The sequence below is a fragment of the Strix aluco genome, chromosome 3, assembly GCF_031877795.1.
Source record: "Strix aluco isolate bStrAlu1 chromosome 3, bStrAlu1.hap1, whole genome shotgun sequence".
NCBI lineage: Eukaryota > Metazoa > Chordata > Aves > Strigiformes > Strigidae > Strix > Strix aluco.
The window spans coordinates 44,547,767-44,570,604 of record NC_133933.1 but is presented as its reverse complement, the minus strand read 5'-3'; the positions used below and the strand labels follow the sequence as shown (position 1 = coordinate 44,570,604).

Genomic DNA, 22,838 nt, shown 5'->3' with positions numbered 1-22,838 from the left:
ATTGAAAATATAGCTGTGATCCAGTTTTTGTTTGTTAGTGGTGGGAAAGGGCTTTTTTATTAATTCTGGTGACTCAAATTCAGCCAGCATACTTTTATGTTAGCTTTGAGCTCAAAGTAAATTTTCACTTAATTTCAAGCAAGGATTTTTCTTAAGGTTTGCAAGTGATGGCAGTTTTGTTTTTCTTCCTGTGCTATAAGCTACAGTTTACTGTGCCTTTTTTTTTTTTTTTTGGCCAAGAATATTTAGAAAGCATAGCTTTCAGTCACTGCAAACCAGTATCCAGTTCATTGAGATATGTGAACAAGTTAACTAAGTAAGCTGCTCTTAACAGCTGTAACTCAGGCTCAGAACAATCAGTGTTTAGAACTAAAATCACTGTGGAAAACTTGCACTTTGGAACAGGGCTCAAGGAGAGCTTGAGCTTGCCTCCGATGTGAATGAGTCCTTGGTTGCTTCTGACTTAATGTCACAAAAATGAAAGTCACCATGAGTTCAATGCTTCTGCTTTAGTAGAACTGATCACTGTTATGGTCAAATCCAGAATTATTATCAGATAGGCATTTATTTAGTGTTTTACAATGGATACTGTGTGAAAGAACTGTAATTTTTGCTACTGTCTCCGATTTTGATTCAGTGTTTGCATTCTAGCAGAGAACAGGCTGCTGCACTTTAATCACTTTGCTTTTTTTGATACTATAGATGGTGCTTTAAAAAGTTCTGTTACAGTTAATCTTTAGCTATCATTTCTGATTCAGATCTTCTGTCATCAAAATTAGGCTGCTGTTGCTTTATTTTACATTGTCTCTTTCCTTTAGTCAATATGAGAAATTCTGAAGTCTTTGTAGGAGAAGACTTCTGATATCTTCACACTAATGCTGGAGGGGTATAACTGTTTCCTTCTGTCTACAGTCCATAGCTTTTCTTTTTCTTAAATCAAGCTCCCCTTCTTTCACAATTAAGAGTTATTGCAAATAAGCAGCCAGTGTCAAACCTTCTAAAACTCCTGCAGTATTTGCTGGTTGTAGCAGGAATGTTACCAGTAGCTCCTGAAACCTCTTGGGCTGCCTTCTGCATGTTTTAGCCATGGGGTTTTTTGTTTGTTTGTTGTTTTTTTTCTTTTTTCTCTGTATATATAAATTGTGTTGGAGAAATTTTCTGTAGGAGGGCAGAGAGATTGAATTTAGAGAGCAGGGAAGGTGTCAATTCAAGGTGTGGGTGAAAGACTTGCCACTCAGTTTAGACAGCTTTGACTCCAGGAAATTTTTTTGTTCCTTAGCAGCTCTAGGCACATCAGATATTGCTCTTTATGACGCACTGAATGTGTCTTAATCCCAAAATTTTCTAGGTGCTAGGATTGAAACTAGTCAGATACCCTTCTGTGTAAGACTTACCTGTGTTTTCCTAGTCTTACAGTTGAGCTTTTATCCACTGCATAAACTAATCTATTTTCACCCACCCCATATACACATCAGCCATAGGGAACTCACCATGCATCCACGGTTTCTGAGCTCCTGCTAGTTTGCTCTATACAGTAAGTAGCATAGGTGAGTGGCTTTTTTGGATGTATCCCCTTAGCAAGAGAGTGTTTCTGGTGACAATAGATTCTCCAATTATTTTGAACTTGCCCTTTAACATGTGGTCAACAGGAGGGACCCTAGCAACGAGGAACGGACCTTTACAGGCTTTCCTTGGTAGCTTGAGCTGTGCAGCTTGATAGATGCTGAAGGCTACCCCCAGCAGAATGCTAGCCAGCCAGCTGTGTGCCAGATGACAGCACAGCACCCAACTGCACACAGCCATCTCACATGAGACGCTATTAAATAAAATACTGTGCTACTGCCACTTTCTTTAGCTGAAAGTGTTTGGGGGATGTGTTGGGTGCTGGTGTGTTTTTTTGAGCAGTCCGGTGCTCATGACAACTGTCTGAAGGTAAAAAGACGTTTGAAAGGAGGGAAGGGGTTTAAATAGGCTGGTTCCCAGCAAATATGGAAGGATTTTTCACAGTAATGCTTTCCATATTCGGAGCTTACACTTAGGAAATGATGCAAGCATCACTCCATAGGATAACTCCAATATGGTTACAAAGTAATTCTGAGAATGTTATGATAAAGTGCAGTTCAATGTATGACATTTCCTTGAAAAATGTGCTTTGTTTCCTTAACACTATAATATTCTTGCTATCTAAACGTATTTGCTGTGTCAAATCATTCTCAGTCTTACCTCAGAAAAAACTGTCTGTGATTTCAAAGGGAGTTTTGCCTAAGGTAGGGCTTGCAACATCAGGACCAGGAATTAGTGTAATGTGACCCACCATTTGTATTGCTTTGGGGTAAATTTAAGAGAGAAGATTTAACATTGTGAGTGTCATGCTGAGATATTGCAATATCTCGGATGGGTTATTAGGCACCAGTCCAAAGGTTAAGTGCAGCAACCACATGAGATGTGGCTTTATCCTTACATGATCTATGCCCGTGTTCTGTTTTGTAGTCCCCTGCAATATGTATTATCCCTAGAATAAAACACATTTATAAGACTTTATTGAAACCTATCCCAAGCTATTAAATGTACTTTCAGTAGAGAAGTGTGTGCATATATGTCATTTGAAATCTAGAAATCAATCCTGATATGTGTGAACTCACTGAAATTTTGAATCTGGATCCTAGTGTGCACCAGATAAATATTCACGACCTTTGGGAAAGTCTAGATACAAATTTGCAGTTTAGGACCTTTTCTAATTTATATGCATATATCTTTTTGGGTTTTTATTTTCCATGCTGTTATTGCTTGGCTTGCTTTAAATAAAATGCTTCAATGGAGTGTGGTAGTCTAGCATTTGTTTTGCCTCAGGAGTAGATTGCCCCATCTTGCATATCTGGTCAAGTAAATTGCTCTCTTGCCTGCTTACTTCGATAATATGACTGGGCTTTAGACCTTCCTGTACAACCCCCCAGTGAGAAGAACCGCAAGGGGCTGGGCCTGTGTGGTGCTAACAGTTTTCGCTATTGTAATGGATGCATTCATCTCCTATTTACATAAATTAATAGTTAAAACTTGTTTGGTTGCTTAAGAAAACTCATTAAGCTTTCAGAGTAGCTGTATTATGAGCACTGTGGCAATCGCTCCCATTGACTTATCTCCTGCTGGTTCACTGGGAACCAGTCCATCTCAGGGTCAGGTCCCTTAGCTTCATTGCAGAATTAAATAAATAGCATTTAAAAGAAAATGCAAATAGTCTGTTCAATGCAAAGTGCATGTTGGGGAACTTTCTTATGAAAAAGAAGTCGTGTTTAAAATTTTTAAAAATAAAATCATATTTTTGTCTGAAAGGCTAATTTTCGCTCCGGAAATAGATCATATTTTTTATCTGTTTTCTACTAGTCACTGGAGAATGTTTGACATTGTAAGAGAAAGGTCAGTTTGTGTAACCTGAAGTGGGAGGGGAATGTGAAAAGCATGGCCAGATATTTTTTTTGTTGTTATTGTTAATTTAATATTCTGCTTCGCCTTTTTAATTTATCATCTTCAGTATGTGGTTTTTATTTTTCTTTATTTCTTATTTGGTTGGGTTTTTTTGCAGATTGGAGAAAGAGAGCATTCAGCACAGCATTAGCAATGAAGCAAAGGCCCGAGCCCTTCAGGCCCAGCAAAGAGAGCAGGAGCTGACACAGAAGATGCAGCAAATGGAGGCCCAGCATGAGAAAACTGGTAGGTGGTAGGGAAAGATTAGAGCCTGGGCACTCACTCACAAGCCAGGCCCACGCCTTACTGTGAAATGACATCAGGAACACCTGTAACCTTTGGCTGGCCGAAGGGAGCAGATGCTAACTACACCGGAGATTCCGAATTACATATTAGTTAGCGTTTAAAAGAGAAAATGGAAAGTATTGCCCACTGTCTGTTGATTTCAGAGTGCTGCTCTCACATCTGTTGCACCATCTGGATTATGAGTTTATTTACCTGTGTTCAAGAAACGTAAAGCTGAGAGAGACCACAACAAAGTAGAAAAACAAAGGGCTTGTTTTTGGCTGGATTTTCAGGCACACATGTTATATAAAGAAAATAGCATCAGAAGCTCTGCGGGAAATGCTCTGAGCTTACAGTTAAAGTCTCCTGAATAGCATTGAACAGTTCCCACAGTACACACATTATAGCTACTCTAAAAGCTTAATGAGTTTGCTTCGGCATCCAAACTGGAGAAAAGCTTTAGCCATTAATCGGTTCTTAATTCACTGTCGCAGCTGGATGTAATTCACTGGCTCCAAATTGATATGTTCCTTTATTTAATCTTTGCAGCCTCAAACATTTTTAGTATTACCATGTGCCCCCCCCCCCCCCAAAATCTACAAGAAATATGTTTAATCCTTGCATACTTCAGGTTCTCCGAATAGGAGACTTCACTACATTGACTTAGCTGGTCAGTAACTTCTAACCTTTAATCTGGAAGTAAAATGGGTTTTCCAAATAAACAAAAAAAGCCTTTTGTTATTGTGAAGTACTATGCCAACAACATTAATAAAGGTGCATATGAGAAACAGAAGAAAGAAATTTTTAGAGAGGAAATCTCTAGCCCCTGAGCATGGAAAGGAGGAAGAGCTTCAGCTCTTATGGAGCATGTTATATTCATATGCTTAGTAAAATACCATTTTTACCCACCAGTCCTACAATACCTTTAGAAAAATAACATAGCATGTATTAATCCTAAGCAGTGTCAGATAACATCTGAGGTAGCAGGCACATTTACATCTGCTATCTGATTTTCTGCCTTTTTTTCAGCATTATCACAGTACTAGAGGACCTTTCCATGTGTTCAGGGAATGCAAACAGCTACATTATGGCTGCTGTCTACACAGTAGGAAAAGAAAAGGAGCTCTCAGAAACGTTTTTCCCTACTCTAGCCAGCACATCTGCATATGACCAAGTGTAATTTTGCACAAAAGATGTGTCATTTACCCTGAAACAACATTACAGCTGAGTTTGTTTTTATATATCTCTAGTAGGATTAGAAGGAGTTGTACATTTATTATGTACATAAAGAAACACTTGTGTATTATGATCCTACACACATACAAGGAATTTGGGTAACAGTCATCTCTCTTTCTCTGATTTTAAAAGTAGAAATCAAGAAACATCATTTTGCAGTATCTTCCTTTTGAAAGAATAAAAATGCTTGATTTCTAGGTCACGAGTTTTGGTGCAGCTGAAACTGATAGTACCTGAAAATTAATTTATAAAATGGTTTCATTGCAACTGTCACTGAACGATAAGTCTATATCTTATCACTAAAGAGAAGAAAATACATTAATCATAGTAAGTGCAGGACCCAGTAAATAAAAGAACTCCTTTTTTAAGGAGAGAATGAAATGAGTCTACAGTGCGAGTGTTTGGGTTGCCAGTGTATCCTCTGCACCAGTTGAGCAAGCAAAAGACTGCTAAGGCATGGCTTGCCAATTTTATTCCTCCAGAAATGTCAATGAACTTCCAGCTAAAAAGCAAACCCACCAGATTAGATACATAGCCTTCATGGTGATTATTCTCATATAAGACCTGATTCAGTTGCAACATAGCTTTAACACTTCAGGTTAGCTTATAGAGTCTTTATTTGGTGAATGATGATGTCATAATTCCATGCCCAAGTAGCTAAAGTTTAAAAAACATACAGAAACCAGAAGGATCTAGAGGAAATAAATTAAGAATGTATAAAATTGTTTCTAAATTATCTATAAATTTATATAGTTGTAAAATAAATTTCTAGTTTTTATAATTTTATAATTTCTAGTAAATGAACTGGATTCATTGCTGACCTCCCAGAATACATTCATATCAAAATTAAAGGAAGAATGTTGTGTGTTGGCAAGGAAGTTGGAACAAATGTCAGAAAAATACAGGTTAGTATATTTTTCTTATCCTGTCCCTTTTATTAGGACATGTTTTCTTATTTTTTATTTATATTTTAATATTTATTATTATTCATCTTGTCCCAGGTATTACACATCATCTCTATATAATATATGCCACTTAAGAAACGTAGATGGATTTTTATCCAGGATAATTCTAATTTTCTGCTTTTCAGATTATGTTTCTGGCTATTACTTCAAATTTCTTAAACAATTGCACTGTAAAAATTGCATGCTACTTTCTTTCTGATGTTCATATTCTTAATATGAAGAGTGGAAAATTGTGAACAGAGCTACAATTATCTGAAATCATATGAAAAATACTAAATATTTAAAGTTCTCAAAAATGTAATATATTCGTTTAATTATTTACTCCATTCACAATACTACACACTGAATAATTATCTCTGAAATAATTGTTGTCAAAATTGCTTGTCACTGAAGCTCTGATTCTGCCACTGCTTGTTATGTGGTGCTTTTGTTAAAATCAATAGCAGATCTAAATACAAAGCTATTAAAAATTCAGGAAAAGAACAAAACCTGGAAGCAATAACTGATTTAAATAGATTAAAAAGTATGAAGGTATCCATTTAAAAGTTCTATATGACAGGACTGTCTTTTTTTAAATTTAAAAAAAAAAAAAAAGTAATTCTATACCAGTAATTTTTTTTTACATTTTTAAGTATGAAAATAGTCTCTGTTGAAACTTTCTTCAGGGTTCATATTTAGAGTAGTAAATGGGACTTGAAGTGGTGAGTTGACATTCTGCAACTTCTGTAAATTTCATACAAAGTGAATTTGGTAATTAAGGGTAGGATTCATCTCACATGGCTAATGTGAAGTAAAGAAAACTTTCAGCGAAGATAAAATTGGTTTTCAAGATAGGATTCTTCTTCTGCTGGGCAGATTTAGTCATCCTGTTGAGGTAACATTACAGGGGCAACACTCACTCAGGGAGAGAGCTCATTTATCCTAATATCCTGTTTCCAGGAATGGTCAAAGTGGAATGATATAAGTAGATGACAGACATATATGTGTATATATATATATATATGAAAACAAAATATATATGATGCTTCCCACAGGTACTGCCTCCACTGCCCATCCTACTTTCCACTGAATATAAAGTATTGACTATCTGTTAAGTGGCTGAAGTTGGGGGATGAATCCCATCCAGAGTTTTTGGGGAAGAAATGAGAAACTTGAGGAAATGTAAGCAATCTTCCCTTGCAAATGTTGTGATGGGTGCTTGAGAGAGAAGCAGACAGAATTTTCCTTCTGAAAAAGCAGAGCTCCTCTGCTAAAGTAATACAAAATCTAAATAGATTCAAATCATATTATTATTCCAGCAATAAAAATGCACACAGACTTTGTTGCTAGAGCTCACAGTCACAGACTAGTAACTGTAAAAGGATGAAGGAAAGACAGAAAACATACTGTGAAAACACATTATTCTCTGAAAATAAATACCAGAGATTGCCAAGTGTTTCTCCACCTAGCAGCATTAGCTGACTATGTCAAGAACCTGAAAAAGGGAAGAGGAGCCCTCTTGGATCTCCAAAAAGTGGTATATTTTGCACAAGAGACAGTATGGAAGAATGTATGAAAGCAGTTCTGAGAAGTGGCCCTAAAATAGCTTGAGCTTGCCTTCATTGGAGTGGGAGCTGCTGCAGTCAGTAACAAAAATGGAGAAATAGGTAGGGACAAAGAAAGCATGTGAAAATGAGAGTAGAAAGATGGAACTGGAGATGGTGGAAAACTGTAAACTAAGAGATGGCTTCAAAAAGTGATGTGATCAGGAGATCAGATGCAAAAAATTACTTCAGCAAAGTTTTAAATGCATAATAACAGTATGTAACTTTCACTAGCATCTCTCTGAAATGCAATCTTCATGGTCATTGTCACTGGATGTAGGGTAAAAGCACAATTCTGGGGCAGAATGCTGTATCTTTGTCTTCTGAAAAAAAGTAATAATTCTTGGAAGATTTTATAACTTGGTTCTCAGGTACATAAATAGAAGCAGATCATGAAGCAGCAGTTTGCATGAAAAAGATTTTTTCCATGTTTTTTCATGGTTTTGGCTTTACAAATTTTGGACCTGGATGTGTATTTTCTTGCTATGGTTCTAGAATCTTTGTGCCTTAATTTCCATGGGGTTAAGAAATAACTGTATACTAGCAATACCATTATTTAATTGGTAAAACACTCAAGCTTTTTTAATAACAGATGAAAGAGTAAGTTTATATAAAATTTGTGGGGTTTGATAGGAAGTAAAGGGCCCGTTTGTAATAAGAGGCATTTCAAATTTATCTGAGACAACTGCCTATTTGCAGCATTTCAGTGGGACACGTCTGAATTGCACGTATATTTTTATATTTAATGCAGGTTTTCTGAGAAATCTAAACTGAAGTTTTCTTGTTTATATGTAAGCTGGAACCATTTTTGTGAGCTAGCCCCTCCACAGGATTAGAAAAGCTTCAGAAAGACAATGTCAGACAAATTGTAAACCCCTCAAGCTGTGCAGAAAGAAGATAGTGTCTGTGAAGGTTTTTGTATGCATAGGCATGTTTAAAAACATAGTCCTTTGTTGATTTCTTCTCTGTTATTTTGTTAGGGTTTTTTTCTCTGATTGTCACTGTCTGAGTTTCTAGGTTGTAGATTAATGCTTAACACTACCCACTGTGTATTTGTGATTTGCGTTTTGTAATTAAGGGGAACAATGGGAGTCCATTGGGTCTCGTTATATATAATGGTTGGTTTAATTTGTTTCACTTCTATCTTGTTAATTGTAAATTGATCATTAAGATTTGAATTCTAATCTGTCACCAGGGTTGTGAGTATTGAAGCTAGAGCAATGATCCTGGTTTTAATCACTGATGATGAGAAACAAATTTTATAATTTTGGTACATATTGCAGTTCATATATTTTAACACTGTATTTTATGATGTTATAAATATTGTTAAATGACTTTTAGTGTAGTTTTACTGTTCGGACTATAATGTATAAATTATATTACTGGTTTGGCAACAGCAGGCATCCAACTGTGTGAGTTTAATTGAAGTAAAGAACACACACCCGGCTGAACTATTTTTCTGCATGTTTGGTTGACTGCAGTCATTGCGCTCAATACCAGGAGTGAAATGTTTGTTGAAGGTAGCTGTACGAAGATGTGAAACAGTCTGTCATTAAAACTATATGCAACAATACTGTGTCAGCAGAAAATATTTTAGAGCATTTAATTGCTGTACAAGTAAACAGTTGGTTTTAAGTTAGGAAAAGGCAGTGCTTTAAAAGCACTGCAATGCAAAAGGTAGTTCAGAGGAGTAAAGGCAGCTTTGCTACCTCAGTGTTCAAAAATCAGCTCATTGTAAAAATATCCAAAGACTGACTTTGAATTGTGACTATTTAACATTTGCTGGTTCCTTGCGGCCAGTATTTGAATGTTTTGGAGGAACCTGTGTTGTTTTTTCCAAGACTCTTCCAGCAAGGACAGTAGATAAAAACTTAAATTTGTTTTTAAATAGAAGTTGAGGATTTCTTGGTAGTTGAATGGATCCAGAAGTATAGAGGGGTTTGTTGTTGTTGTTGTCCTTGTCCTCCTCACCCCGTGATCATCAATTATTTTTAATGTAGTGACAAGTAAATGAGGTTTGGCAAAATCTATTACCCATCTACTTACAAGTATGCATTTTACATTTACATTTTCATGTGACCTTGTAGTTTTGGTCTGTGCAGTTTTGAAATAATACTGATTTCATATAGGTCTTTTGAGTGTATCAGATCTCAGAAGCACACACAGATCCATTAACATGGCTGTATGACTTGTGGGGCCAGCCTGAGTCTGCAGAAGTGCAACTCCATGCAGAGTTCAGGTCACATGGGAGCACTCCAGATGTCTGCACGCTCCAGTTTCTTCTAAGTCCGCCACAGCCTACTGCTTGGTCTGTTGGACCCAGAGTAGCTCTTGTGGAGCAACATCAGCATGTCCGTGTGGTGTCCTTTAGTTGTTCTGCATCCATCAGATCCAGTAGTACTTAGTGCATAGATTTTTCTAATTTACCTCCATCCCTGGCATTATGTGCAGGCTATCTCTGAAGTTCACGGCTGTGTACTTTGGCACCTGCCTCCCTCTCTCTCCTGTCCCTGCTGTGTCATCTTGGGAGCAGAGTGATTCAGAAGCATTTACACAGATCCAGTCCTGCCCCTGACTGGGTGGAATTGCTACTCCTAGTATAAATGCACTACCATGTCCAGTACAGTTGTTCAGGCTTATTACAATTATGGTTGGTTTTGTGGATTTTTTTAACCCAACAATTTTGAAGTTATTTAAATATCCCATAGAAATAAGTTTCCTATCTTCATCTTTGGAAACTGAGGTGGATGAGTGGTATATTTAAAGATGCAGAGGGAATCTTTGTCAGGTGATAATGAAGACTCTTGGTGTGCAGTCTTGTGGTGGGACTGGTGTTCTCTCTTGAATGCCAACACACATTAACCTTTTAACACTGACCTTAATAGGCATTCTGCCCTTCATATGTGCTGTCCTCCAAAATTTCAGTGTAATTAAATACTTGAATCTGGGTGGTCAGACTCTTAGATATTTACTTGGAAGGGACATTATGTAAATAATGTGTTAACTGGAATGAAATTTTTTTTTGCTGAGTTCAACTGTAATTACAAAAGGTGTTTTAGGAGAAGAGAACACAAGTAACATGGTTCAAGGCATCAGGCATTTAGAGATGTGTTTTAGAGATTAGAGATCATGCTATTCATGTTTTCAATTAATTCAGTACTTTCTTTTGTTTCAGTAATTGTAATTTTGAGTAGCATTTTGGTTTTGATTGATTTGAATCCCTTGATCTTTCCAGAAAGAATTTGGGCATCTTCAAATGTGCTGGAGATGAATAAGTTCTTTTAAAACTTTGATTTTTATCACCTTGAAAGTTGCTTCTGCTGTTTCCGTGAATGAGACCGCCACACATAAATACAGAAAAAGGAGCAAGATCCCCCAGTTGGGAGACCCTACAAACATGATAATTTACAGCATACCCACATGGCAAATGCTGTTGTTGGATTTTGCTGGCAAAAAAGGAATGCAATCTTGAGTTTAGTCCCTGTTACTACTTGGTTGGGCTTTGTTATGTCAGGTCTCTGTTGAGCAGCTCTGCAGTGGACCTTTGCTTTTATCCACTGATTGTCTTTCTTACAGTATCAGTATCAAGTACAGATTGCATTCATACCGTGTGATGACAGTTGGTCCAACTGACAATGCTTTGTTAATGCTGACATTGAAGTTAACCAGTATTTCTGTTAAACGATCAGTGTAAAAATGCAACTTTGGTTACCTTCCTAGAACATACTGCCCACTGTTTCATGCCTGCCCAGGAAACTCTTGTGCATTTAAGTTTGATGTGCAAATACATCAGGATGATCCTGATGTATTTGTCAGTGATGTTCCTTAATAGAGCTATAACTCCCTGTCTAAATTCAATTACATACAGTCTTCTTCCAAAGTTTCCCTTGCTAAGTTCTTTTAGATTCACAGATGATATCATGTATTGTTCTCTATTTAAACATGAAAAGATTATGTTGTCATTTCCAGATTTGACTTGTCAGTGTAACAACATGTTTTTGAGGGAGGAGTATTCCTTCCCCCCCTGCACTTTGTTGTATTTTTCAGAATGTCAGTTGTTGTTGCATTCTGTAACAGCCAGGAAGGTAAAGTATCTTTCTGCTGTAACTGCAGCATATTTAAGTTTATGATTTAAAGATATATCTGAAGCTTTTTAACCTCAAGATCTGGAGTGGCAGATGCCATAAAACAAATTTGCTTGCTTTTGATTCTTACTTTCTGATGGTATAGCAGATTCTGACATGTTCTCATTAACCTTTTCCAAAGAGTTAAACTGTACAAGTGCATAATGTATATTTTATCACAATTTAATCTGAGATCTTTTCCTGATATTAAGAAACAGCTCATGCCTGTTTCTCCATGGGCTGATGGTTAGAGATGTAGCAAGTAGCAGTCCCAGGTCATTCATGGATCTGGTGTCTCTGCTCACCCGTGAAGAATAAGAATTGCTAGAAGTGACTAATTTTCTTAAAGGATGTGCTGAGTTTTATGTAGATGAGGGTGTGCCTGTATGATTTGTCCCTTGTTTCTTAAGGTTTTATTCATTATCATCTTAATGTGTTTTGGGTTTTTTTAATCTGTGTAATGGCATTTTGGGCATATTAGGTTAATAAAGTTTCCAAAACAGTACCGCTATTGAAAGTTCAACCTGTACAGTGCCGTAAAGGTTGAACAAGTTTTTAGTAGCCATTTTTTAAACTAGATGTTAGCTTTTACTAATAAAGAACTTGAAATGTGTTTTCAAAATGCTGGCCAAATTCTTGCTTAACAAGTATGAATTTACATTTATTGATCTTATTTAACATCAACACATAATGCCAAATGACAAGCCTGTTTAAATTAGGCTGAAATTAGCATAGCCAACCTATGACTGAGTGATTACCATTGGCATATTTACCAGATACCCTTCAGCATCATGTTCTTTTGTCTTAAGATTATTTGAAACAGTGTTTTGTTTCTGTAAGTTCTAGTAATAGCCTGTTTATGCATTACATATACATGTATGAAATTTTATAAATGCTGAAGCCACATATTGATGGCACACTGCAGGATGAAATCTGACAACATCCATCATCACTGTGTTTTACTTCTGTAGATCTGAAGTCAACCAGCTTAGTCAGGAAAAAGAGTATCTTCATGGCAGATTGGAGAAGATGCAGAAACGGAATGATGAATTGGACCAACAATGTATCCAGCATGGGAGAATGCATGAGAGGATGAAGTCGAGGTAGGAGGTCCTGTTAATCTGTCAGTATGTGGTATGCTCTACTGTACCTGTTGTGTTGTGTAAACATAAAAATGACACTAGGTTGTTTGAAAGTACTATTCTTTCCTTATGAAAATGACCACCCCTTCCCCCTCCTCAGGCATTCTGTCAAGTTTTTTTTGTAACATCTTTTGCTTGTGCCATTTTGGATAAATAAAAGGAAAGCTTGAACAACATAGTCTTCCAAAGAATTTAAGCCTAGTACATATGTGTGTGGGCTGCTTTGGCTGTTCTCTGCTCTAACTTGGATGAATTGTCTTACCATATTAAAAAAAAAAAAAAAAAGGCAGGGGGGAGGAAGGAGAGAGGAGGTTATTCAGTAATATGAATGTAGAGTACAGATGTGGATTCCATTATGCCATGTAATAGGTGTATTTTGGGGGTTTACCATCTTACCTTTCTCAGTAATATTTAACTTGTATAAACAGACAAATCTTACTGAAGATCTTAGTAACAAGAGAACTGGTAATAGCATCCAGGCACCACTAGCCTTTTCAGAGAAGCAGCGACTTCCTCAGGAGGAGCTGAGAGCAGCTACAGCAAGACTAGTATGGAATATTTTCACCAATACCAATTGACTGTTCTGGCCAGAGTGTCCACACTGGTAACACCTTGTGCTGCGATTTGGATTAGATGTCCTTAAATATCACTGTGGAGACTCTTCTTTTTGCTACCAGAAAGTTCATCTATGCTCTTTTGTTCTGTTTTCCACTCCACATTCAGTGTAATAGGCACTGGAAAGATCTTAGGCATGGTTGGGGAGGTAGAGGTTAAAGTGGGGAGATGGTTGAGAGGCAACTCTGCAAATCCAATCAGTCAGGCTACCTGTCAGTAGTGAAAGACAAAATGTAGTTTTACTTCAGTTGGAGTAGATAGTCCTGGCTGGGAAAATTTCTGTTTCTCTTTTTTGACCACTGACCACCTGATAGGAACAGAGCTTGCATGTATTGAAGCAGCCAGTTTCATATGCTCTTTTTTTTTTTTTTTTTCAACCACTGATTTTTAATTTTTTCCTGCCATGTCTTCATTCTCTGTCTGTCCATATCAACTTGTTTCTTGCAAGCTCTCCATGCATTCTTTTCAGTTGTCCAAACCCTCTTTTTTCCTCTCCTTTTCAGATTTCTGTCTGTACCTCATCCTGTTCTTATGCAGCCCAGGATTGTCATCATCTGTTATAGCTCAGAGAACAAAGAAATTCAAAATGCTACAACTGTGTCCCTAGTCTATGTGACCACATAATTTTTCCATTTATCTCACCTGCGTTTTGGTTTCTTTACTTGTGGTGGATTCTTAGTATATGGGGGACGTGCACTGAGGACTGAGAGTTACTTTCAGAGGAAAAATATATATATATATATAAAATTTATATATATATATTACATATATTTTTTTTTTTTTACCTCCTAGCTGTTCTTCTGTAGAATTATTAGTATCTAGTTGAATTTAAGACTGCTTTATAAGTTTTTAGGACAACCTTTCCTCTGTCAGAACCAAATAAAATAGATCTAGTGGAAAATGTTGCTCATTCTCTGCTGCAGCAGCAATGATTATACACTAGAAAAGATTGAAAGCATTAATCCAGAACAGAAAAGTGGTTTGAAAGCAGAGTAGTCATGCTGCAGGCAGTGCCTTACCTTCTGCTGCTGTTTTGCTGACAACAAGGAGAGAAAACAGGACAGTGATAGCATTTGTCTTATTTAATATTTTAGAGTATGTAAATATGGCAGAGATTATCAGGTATTTGAGTCATGAACAGTATACTTTACCAACATTTTAAGAGGGGACTCTTTTAACATGTTTTTAATGACGATCCTGCACTATATTCATTGAAAATCCAGGTAATAAGTGACAAGGATAATATAATAAACTGCTTTAAAAATTCAGTGTAATCTAATTTTGGTTTCCATGTGCAAACTGTAATAGATTTTCAGTATCAATTCCCACATGTTATAAATTGTCTATGAAGTATTCAGATCTAGGTGAAGAAAAGCAGAAAGTATAATTATTACAACAAATAAATTGCCCAGTTCCTCTTATTTATGTTGAAGGACTTCCACCAAATAAAAATAGTGGGTTTTCTCTTCTGATTTTGAAAATGGAGATATGACTATGCTATTTAGTAAAGGCAGAAGAGCAAACAAACAATAATAATAATAATAACAATAATAATAATGTGGTTTGCCTCAGATTTTAATCCGTCACTTAGATACTAATAATCACAGCAAAATAATGTTAAGGATGATTACTTCTTAACACACTATGTTTCCCCTTTGTATGCAGCTACAAATAGCACTGGTCTTTTTGCAACACAATCTTGCAAACTGGGTTCCTACCTAATTTTCTAGTTGTCGTTATTCTGGCTCTCTTCAGAAAGTTTCTTGTATCAAAATGATTTTGATTTAACTTGAAACCTAACATTTGCATTTGAATAATAAGTGATTGTGGCATTTGTTTAAGAAGAAATCTCTGTCACTACTTGTGTTCTCCTAGGAAAATATGACAGGCTCTGATACAAATATTTTGTGGAAGGAGCAAGATCTAACTGATCAGTTGGAATTTCTTTTGGAGCAACAATGTTTGGGCAACTGGGATAGTTGCATTCCTGAAAGTGAACAAGATCGCTCTGCCATTCCTATCTTTCTGTCTGAATATGTGCTGCAAATGAATATAGTCCAAAATGATGTAAGCAGATCTTAAAGAAAGAGATTACTTTAAATTGTGGTCATTAAAGATGATTTTTAATCAGCCTTTTGAATGTAATGCAAATATCCATCCCTTTCAGTGTGTTTTTGCTTAGTGAAATACAGCATTAAAAGAAGTAGATGTTCATCTTAAATGATGCAGCTGACACATCATGTTGGGGCAAACTTGAACTGAAAGATGTGTGGTTTGCAGGACTAGGGTGACATGTTAAGACTGCAGTGGAGCTTACGAAGAGGCGTTCATTTAATGTTGTTAATCTAGCAATGCTGTGGATCTTTGCTTTAGATATATGTATGGGGATTTTTTACATTAGTTATTGTTTTGGTATTTTTTGCAGCTATGTACTTTTCATTTTAGACACTGATTTGTTTAGCTAAGTAGATTATCTCAAAAGTATTAATTAACATGACATAGAGTCGCTGATGTGTCACTGGAAGTGAGCTGGTCAGCATGTGTGACTTTATGGATCTGAATCTTGGAGAAATAAATTCTTGTCTGCTATGTGGCAAAGAGCACATTGGTATAAACTTTCAACCTCAAAGCTAACTTTACTATGAAATTCTTCAGATTCCCATTCTGTAGGTATGTGTTCATAGTAGAAATTAGCAAGTAGCAGAAAGTACAGAATTTCTTATAAGGCAGCTATAAAGTTAGAAAACTAGTCAAGAATAAAAAGAATATGTAGCAAAAATGAAAGGTTAAACTACCTTTCTGTTTTCCTTCTATGGTTCACTCCACAAAAAATAAATAGATTCCAGAGGGAAAATCCAAAATCAAATTAATTGGGTAACTGCATGCATAATGTTGGTTCATTCTCTCCTTTATCTGTTCTCAAACTGAATTCCAAGGCATGCATTTTCACCTCTGTAGTTAAACCAGTTCTGTAAATGCAGATCCACTTTCTTGTAAGCTCTATTCTCTTGCAATTTGAGGGAGCAAGAAGAAAGACAAGAATCTGCCTAGATCTATTATTGGTGGAACATGAATAAGTAGTATTTGCCCAAGCTGCCATGGGTCAGGATTTCATCAGGCTATTTAAGCTTTCACTGAATTTAGTTAACAACTCTTGTAGGTACAATGTTCAATTATGGCTTTGTTTTTCTGCATCTATTCTTCTTCTTGTAAAGCAAGCATTTGATTATAAGTTATCTATTTAGAAAATCTCTTCTGTGGACATCCAGTGTCTAAAATGGGAAGCATTTAATTTAATATAGCCAGCTCTTTTTTGTGTACATTTCCTGTTAAAGACTCAGATGATATGTGGAAATACAGCAAATATGGAGTAGTGTCTGCAAGTAGGAGAAGAAAATCCTAGGCAATTGCTTTCCTTTTTTCAAGATGAACCAGCCATGCCTTTACTTTTTATCAAGCAGCGAAAAAAAAAAAGCATATGAACAGTAGTTTGTATTAAGTAGGAGGCTCTTTTGAAATCTTTTTAATAAAACATAAATTTAGAAGCCTCTGACGAGTTTTTTCCAAACTAAGTTCAGTATATGGGATCTGGGGCTATGAATTTTCTCTAAAACTTCAGTTTTGGTGATTAAAGTTGGTATTACTGTTATTTTTGCTGTAATGTGTGTGATCACTGTCCAGTCTGTGTAACATTAACAATAATAATACATTTTATGCAAATTTGTATGGGGCTTTTTGTTGTGGTAGCGTTGTGGAGGTGATGGTGTTACAAGTATTTCAACTGTATTTTTGGTAGCTAAAGTTAAAAAGAAGAGCCTACAGGACTGGCAGTTTGGGGCAGATGTGTGTCTATTCCTCAGGCATCAGTGGTTGTAAGTTAACTATAAAAATGTTACAACCATCTGTGTAACAAGACGGCAGAGATCTGCTCTTGCCTGTTACTATAAATAAGAAGGAGATTTGTTTGACTTCATAGACATTGGATTTATAAAGACTATATGTGTCAAATTGTAACTACGTGCCATGTTGCTGAGATGTGTCTGCAGCCAACTACCTGGGGTGTCTTCCCCTTCAGACATTCTAGTGCAGTGCAGCAACTGTGCAGAAATGTCTGTATAGCACAACATGTGACAAATTATATTTGTTTTCTACCTATGGGGAAATGTATGATTCTTATGGATAAGCTTATCTGGAAGAGTAGCTAAAATGGATTCTTAAATGGACCACTCAAGGAGTTAGGGAGAAAATGTGACATTCAGTTTGACAATGATTTTAAAGGTTTTTTCCCACAATTAAATTTATTTTTTCGTTGTTGCTACTAAGTGATAGCATATGCGAGGTCATGTATGCATGAGAGAACACTTGCATATAAAAACTGAGACATATATAGGTTGAGAATATACCAGCAGTTTCAAGTAACTGATGCATAAAATCACAATAGCTGGTTTGCTGTCAATATTACACTTCTGAATAGAGATTTTGGATTTCTTTGGCAAATCTTAAGTAGAACAATTGATTAAATTGTTTCTTGATAACTAGAACAATCAAGTTGTATTTAAAATTTTACATTTTCTGCCTAAAGCTCTTGTTCACTTTTTTTGTGTTTTCAAGAAATAATGATGGGTGAAAGAACTCAGTTTTCATCAGCTTAAAAGACCTTTATTTTTTTCCAGTCAGTTTGTTCTTTATTGAATATATTGTCTTCCTTATTTTTATTGTACTGATAGCTTAGTATTTTTTTAAGTATCGGTGAGTCAATCCTCACTATCTTTTTACTAGACCAATCATCGTTTTGAAATGCAATTATAGAATAAAAATGCACTATATTGTGACTTTTTAGTTTAAAATGCATTAATTTTTATATTGAAAATAGAGATGAATATATGTAATGTCCGTAACATCTTTGATATTAAAGTTGCCTCAGTGTTTAAAGAGCAGTATGTTCCACTTTTTCCTCAGCATCATTATTCATACCCACATATCTTTGGTGTGGTTTCGCTGTAACGGGATTGCTGTAACAGTTGGAGACAGACTTGTTTGTATAGCCTTTCATGCAAGAAGTTTGTAAAAAGCTTTGTGGTCTCTGTGTCCGGCATTGTGGTGCAGCCAGACAAAACTCACAGCTCTGTCCAGCATTTGGGGTTATCACTATTACTTAATTTTTTATTACTATTTAATAGATTCACATTTTAGCTTGAAAAATGTATACTCCAGAGAAGTACTATTAGGAAATAATCAACGGATGATGTATGTGTGTATATATATATATATGTTTCAAATCCTGCCAGAGTCTGAAAGCGTATTTGGCTTTTGTTTAATGTTTGCGTGTTTGCACACAGTTCACATTACTCTGGAATAGAATCTGGATGTTCAAAATCTCTGCCTCCCTCTTCTTCTCCAGTTCACTGTCTACTTACTCTCTCTATATATGTTTGTCTATTTTTCCCCCCTCTGACTTTAAATAGATGTCTATATATAGTGTGTATATAAATGCATATATTATTTATGGTTGTATATGTAAAATATTCCCATTCTAAATAGTTAATAAGTTATATGATTATATAAGTCCCCAAGTACTGTTTTTAAAGATTTATTCCCCAACTACTTGAACAGTAGACATATAAAGCAAAAATTATCTTAGTTGTTAGAAAACCTGAAAATGTATACCTAAAGTGAAATACAGGGTCTTCAGAAATCACTGCACAATGGTATGCAAATAAATTGTTAACCTTCTTAAGAAGCAATTGACAAGCAGAGGGAAATATTACACCCAATTTTCAGATAGATGTTTAGGGAACTTAATAATGTCCTGTAAGATCTGTTCTAGGTCACTGAGTACTGTGTTCCTCTACTGCAGCTACCACTAAGTGTGTTTGTATATAAAATATATACACTTATATATATATAAAATTTATATATATTCCTTTGAGAATGTATTGAACTCCTTTGTAAAAGCCATTGGGCCTCACTGCTCCAATCTGGACAACTGTTTCCAGCACCACTGATCTTCTGATTGGGATTCTTCTTAGTTTTGGTCTGAATTTATTTGTGTTCAGCTTGTACCTACTTGTCTTTGATTCAGAATTGGGGTAAATAGTTCTTTTGTTGTGCTTTTATTTTATCTGCACTGATAATGCAGATAATCATAGGCAATGGTTGTATCTATTCAGTCCTACTTCTGATTAATAAGTAAAGCCTTCCTCTTTTATTCTTCTTTTAGCATTAAGCTCTCCCATCACCCTGTTTTCTGATTATTGATCTTTTCTGAATATGGGCAATCAGAACTGTCTACAAGGTTTTGGATGAGGGTATTTAATTATCTCAGATGATGGAATTAATGTATTTACTGGAAATTCCTTGACTGATGGATCCTATGGTCATGTTTGCCTTTTTGACAGCTGTATAATATGACAGCTGATAATCCTTCTCTATACAAGAAGTGCATCTGGGACCTCTTCCTCCCAAGTAAATTCAAGTTGTTAGCAGTTACTTTTGCTATTAACTGAGACATGCATTAAGTCCCTAGCGTAAGACTTTGTACTATAAAATTTAATTCCGTGTCTGCTGTTCCGATCTTCTGAGTCATCTGTTTCTTTCTGTGCAGTATCCCAGACCTTCTCTGAGCTGATGACATCTCTTATCAGCCCACTCCCACTTTTTGTGCTGAGTCATAATTCAAAATACTCAAAAATCTGTTTAAACTCAAAGAAATACACTTATAATTCTTCCTCACCTTCAATTGTTCTCGTTGGCTGTGCTCTTTATTTTAGTCAGTTACTTATCAACAACAGCTTACTTAACAATTGCTGATGGGGCATGATATTTAATGTTTTGCTGAAGTTAATGTAGGTAAGATTTATTGCATTTCCTTTATCAAAAAAGCTGTCAAAGAATTTAGGATTGACGTGACAGAATCTACTTGGTTTAATTTACGTTTCCATTTCTCATGTTTTCCATTTACCTTCATGTCCTTCTGTATTCTTTTTCCTTCAAAAATTGTAGGCTTTTCATGCATTTGAGATCATGTTAATGAGCTGATAATTATCTGAATTACCACCTTTAGTTAATGCTGCATCTGTTTTAAATGCATAACAATATAATCAATGTGAGGAAGAAGGTGTAGAGGGGAAAGCGACACTGTCTGTGTTTGCTTTGCACATCAAGACAGCTGGCCACCACAATTTTATTGTTCTGGAAACTGGAGAATATTATCTCTGAAAGTGATACTATAAACTGGTGAATACCTCAAAGAAAAGCTAGGTGGAAAAATAGCCAGGTTCCCTTGCTTCTATGTTGAACACCTATCAACACTCTGACTAACACCCCCTCTGCTAAGAGTCTGGTAATGGTCCACTCCTGAGAATATCTTCTCCTCTACTGCTTTGATGTGCTCTGCCTTCTCCAAAACAGACACGGGGATAGTTCTTATTCATGCCATCACTTTCTGGGAGTCAAATCCTTCAGCTCACTAATAGTAAGCTTGTGTTCTTGTCTACCAGGAATGTAAAAAGCCCTGAAATATGTGTGACATAAAACAGCACAACATAAGGTTCCAGGCTGTTCTTGTTACTTTCTGTTGTCAGCACAGTTGTTGGTTTTCAAATTTAAATGTTAATTTAGCATTAACGAAGAATTCTTGATTCTCTCCTCTAAAATGGAGGTGGATAAAGGTGATGTCTTTGACAGCTCAGCCCAGACTCTTCTTGATATGGCAAGATCTAGAATATTTTGGCCTGATGCAGATCATAACACTGATGCTGAAAAAGATGTGTATCATTGGACTGAAGCATGCCCATGGTTTTCCAGTAAAACCCCATTTTATTCTCCTACATTTTCTACGAACCTGCAACTGTTTTAATTTTGGTTCAGGGTTGTTTCTGGTGGTGGTGTATGATCCTTCTTGAGTTAATCCACCAATTACCCCTTTGCTACCACCATATGTTCTTTGAAACACTTTGCCTTCAGTGCCTAGTAGTAGCACCTCTGGTCCACAGTAGTAGTCATGGACTAGTCTTCCTCACCACTTTCCCCAGAGATGTGAAATGAAAAGTGAGCAGGTTAGATCAAAGTGCTCCTTTGCTGGCTTGTTCATAAAACATAGTTGTTTAATGGTAAGAAATAGCACCAGAAAGCATGTCACAGTTCATTTAAGTTATCTGCTAAAAGGTAGAGAATAAAGGTTTCTACCCAGAATGGTAGCCTTTCCAGTATAGTATAAACTCTGGAGGACAACCTGTGGTGGTTTAGCCCCTGCCGGGGTCTGAGACCACGTGGCCGCTGCCCCTCCCCCACAAAGGGAGTGAAATACAAAGCCCTGAGACTGAGATAAGGAAAGGTTTAATACAACAGAGCAACAGCAACACAACAAACAGCAACAATAACAGTGATAACAATCAACAGAGCAAAGTATATCTACCAATACAGCAGTGAGAGGACCAGATGTATAAAACCACACACCCCCACACTCCCACGCCAGGATGTGATGCACCAGGATGTGACATCCGCATGGTATCTGAATAACCCGGCTAGAGCTCCCCCCCCACTGCTGGGGAAACTTAACCCTATCCTGGTTAAACCAGGACACAACCCTTCCCATGTTCCTCCTAGAAATATACACTAGTTAACAATCTTTATCAAGTCTTGTTTGTTTAGACCATCTAAAAAATTAAAATTGTTGAAATTCCCGACTGTTATATTCACCTTGTTTTCTTTCTTCCATATTGTGTGGCATCTGCATTTTAAAGTTCATTTTTCTGTACTGTATTTCTGTGATATCCTTGTGATATGTCAGAACATTAAAAAAAAAAAAAGTTTTCAAATAGCCACTGTGAGGCTAACACTATGCAGTAGTTCAGCAGCAAATATCTAGTTGGGATATTTAACAGTAATTGGGATCTTCCTATTGGGCCTTAAGTGAACTCACAATAATAGTAAAATCTGACTATTAACCCATTTGGCAAACTACTTTAAGCAGTAGCAGATTTTCTTCCGGTTTTGATCTCTGTGTATAACTGAGATTTTCAGACTAAGGCTATTTAAAACCCTCTGTTCCCATATAGTGGGGAACTGAAAATGAAGACAGATGAATAACATTTAAACAGCTCTGCAAGTGTGTCATTTTGTTACCAGCTCTGTAACAAAATCTATGCACCTGCCTGCTTTCAAGTTTATGTTGTAAGAGGAGGAGACCCAAAACTAATGACAATTTATATTTTTAATATAATAAGTGAGTAGATTTTTGCAAGGCTGTTGGAAGGCTGCTTTTTCCTGATAACTTCAGTGATTTGATTGCTTCTGCAGGGCCCGGTCCTGCTCCTGTGGAAGTTGATGTAACTGTGGATGCTCTTATTTTCCATATATAAATCTGACCTGCTTTTAAATCTTTGAGTGTTTAGCCTTGATGTGTCTTGTGCCAGTAGTAAAGGT

General features: G+C 36.3%; 1 protein-coding gene across 5 annotated transcripts in view; it reads left to right on the top strand.

The window, feature by feature from the left end:
• The window catches only part of SDCCAG8 (SHH signaling and ciliogenesis regulator SDCCAG8), a 120,993-nt gene that overhangs the window by 65,833 nt on the left and 32,322 nt on the right, over nucleotides 1-22,838 (top strand). For 4 of the 5 annotated variants that reach the window (XM_074818362.1, XM_074818363.1, XM_074818360.1 and 1 more), the window contains 3 exons: nucleotides 3,581-3,708; nucleotides 5,780-5,888; nucleotides 12,627-12,758. In XM_074818362.1, the coding sequence (XP_074674463.1) occupies nucleotides 3,581-3,708; nucleotides 5,780-5,888; nucleotides 12,627-12,758 (369 nt within the window). Of the gene's footprint in view, nucleotides 1-3,580; nucleotides 3,709-5,779; nucleotides 5,889-12,626; nucleotides 12,759-13,915; nucleotides 18,189-22,838 lie in introns of those variants that run through there. The other variant, XM_074818361.1, reaches the window with a different exon arrangement.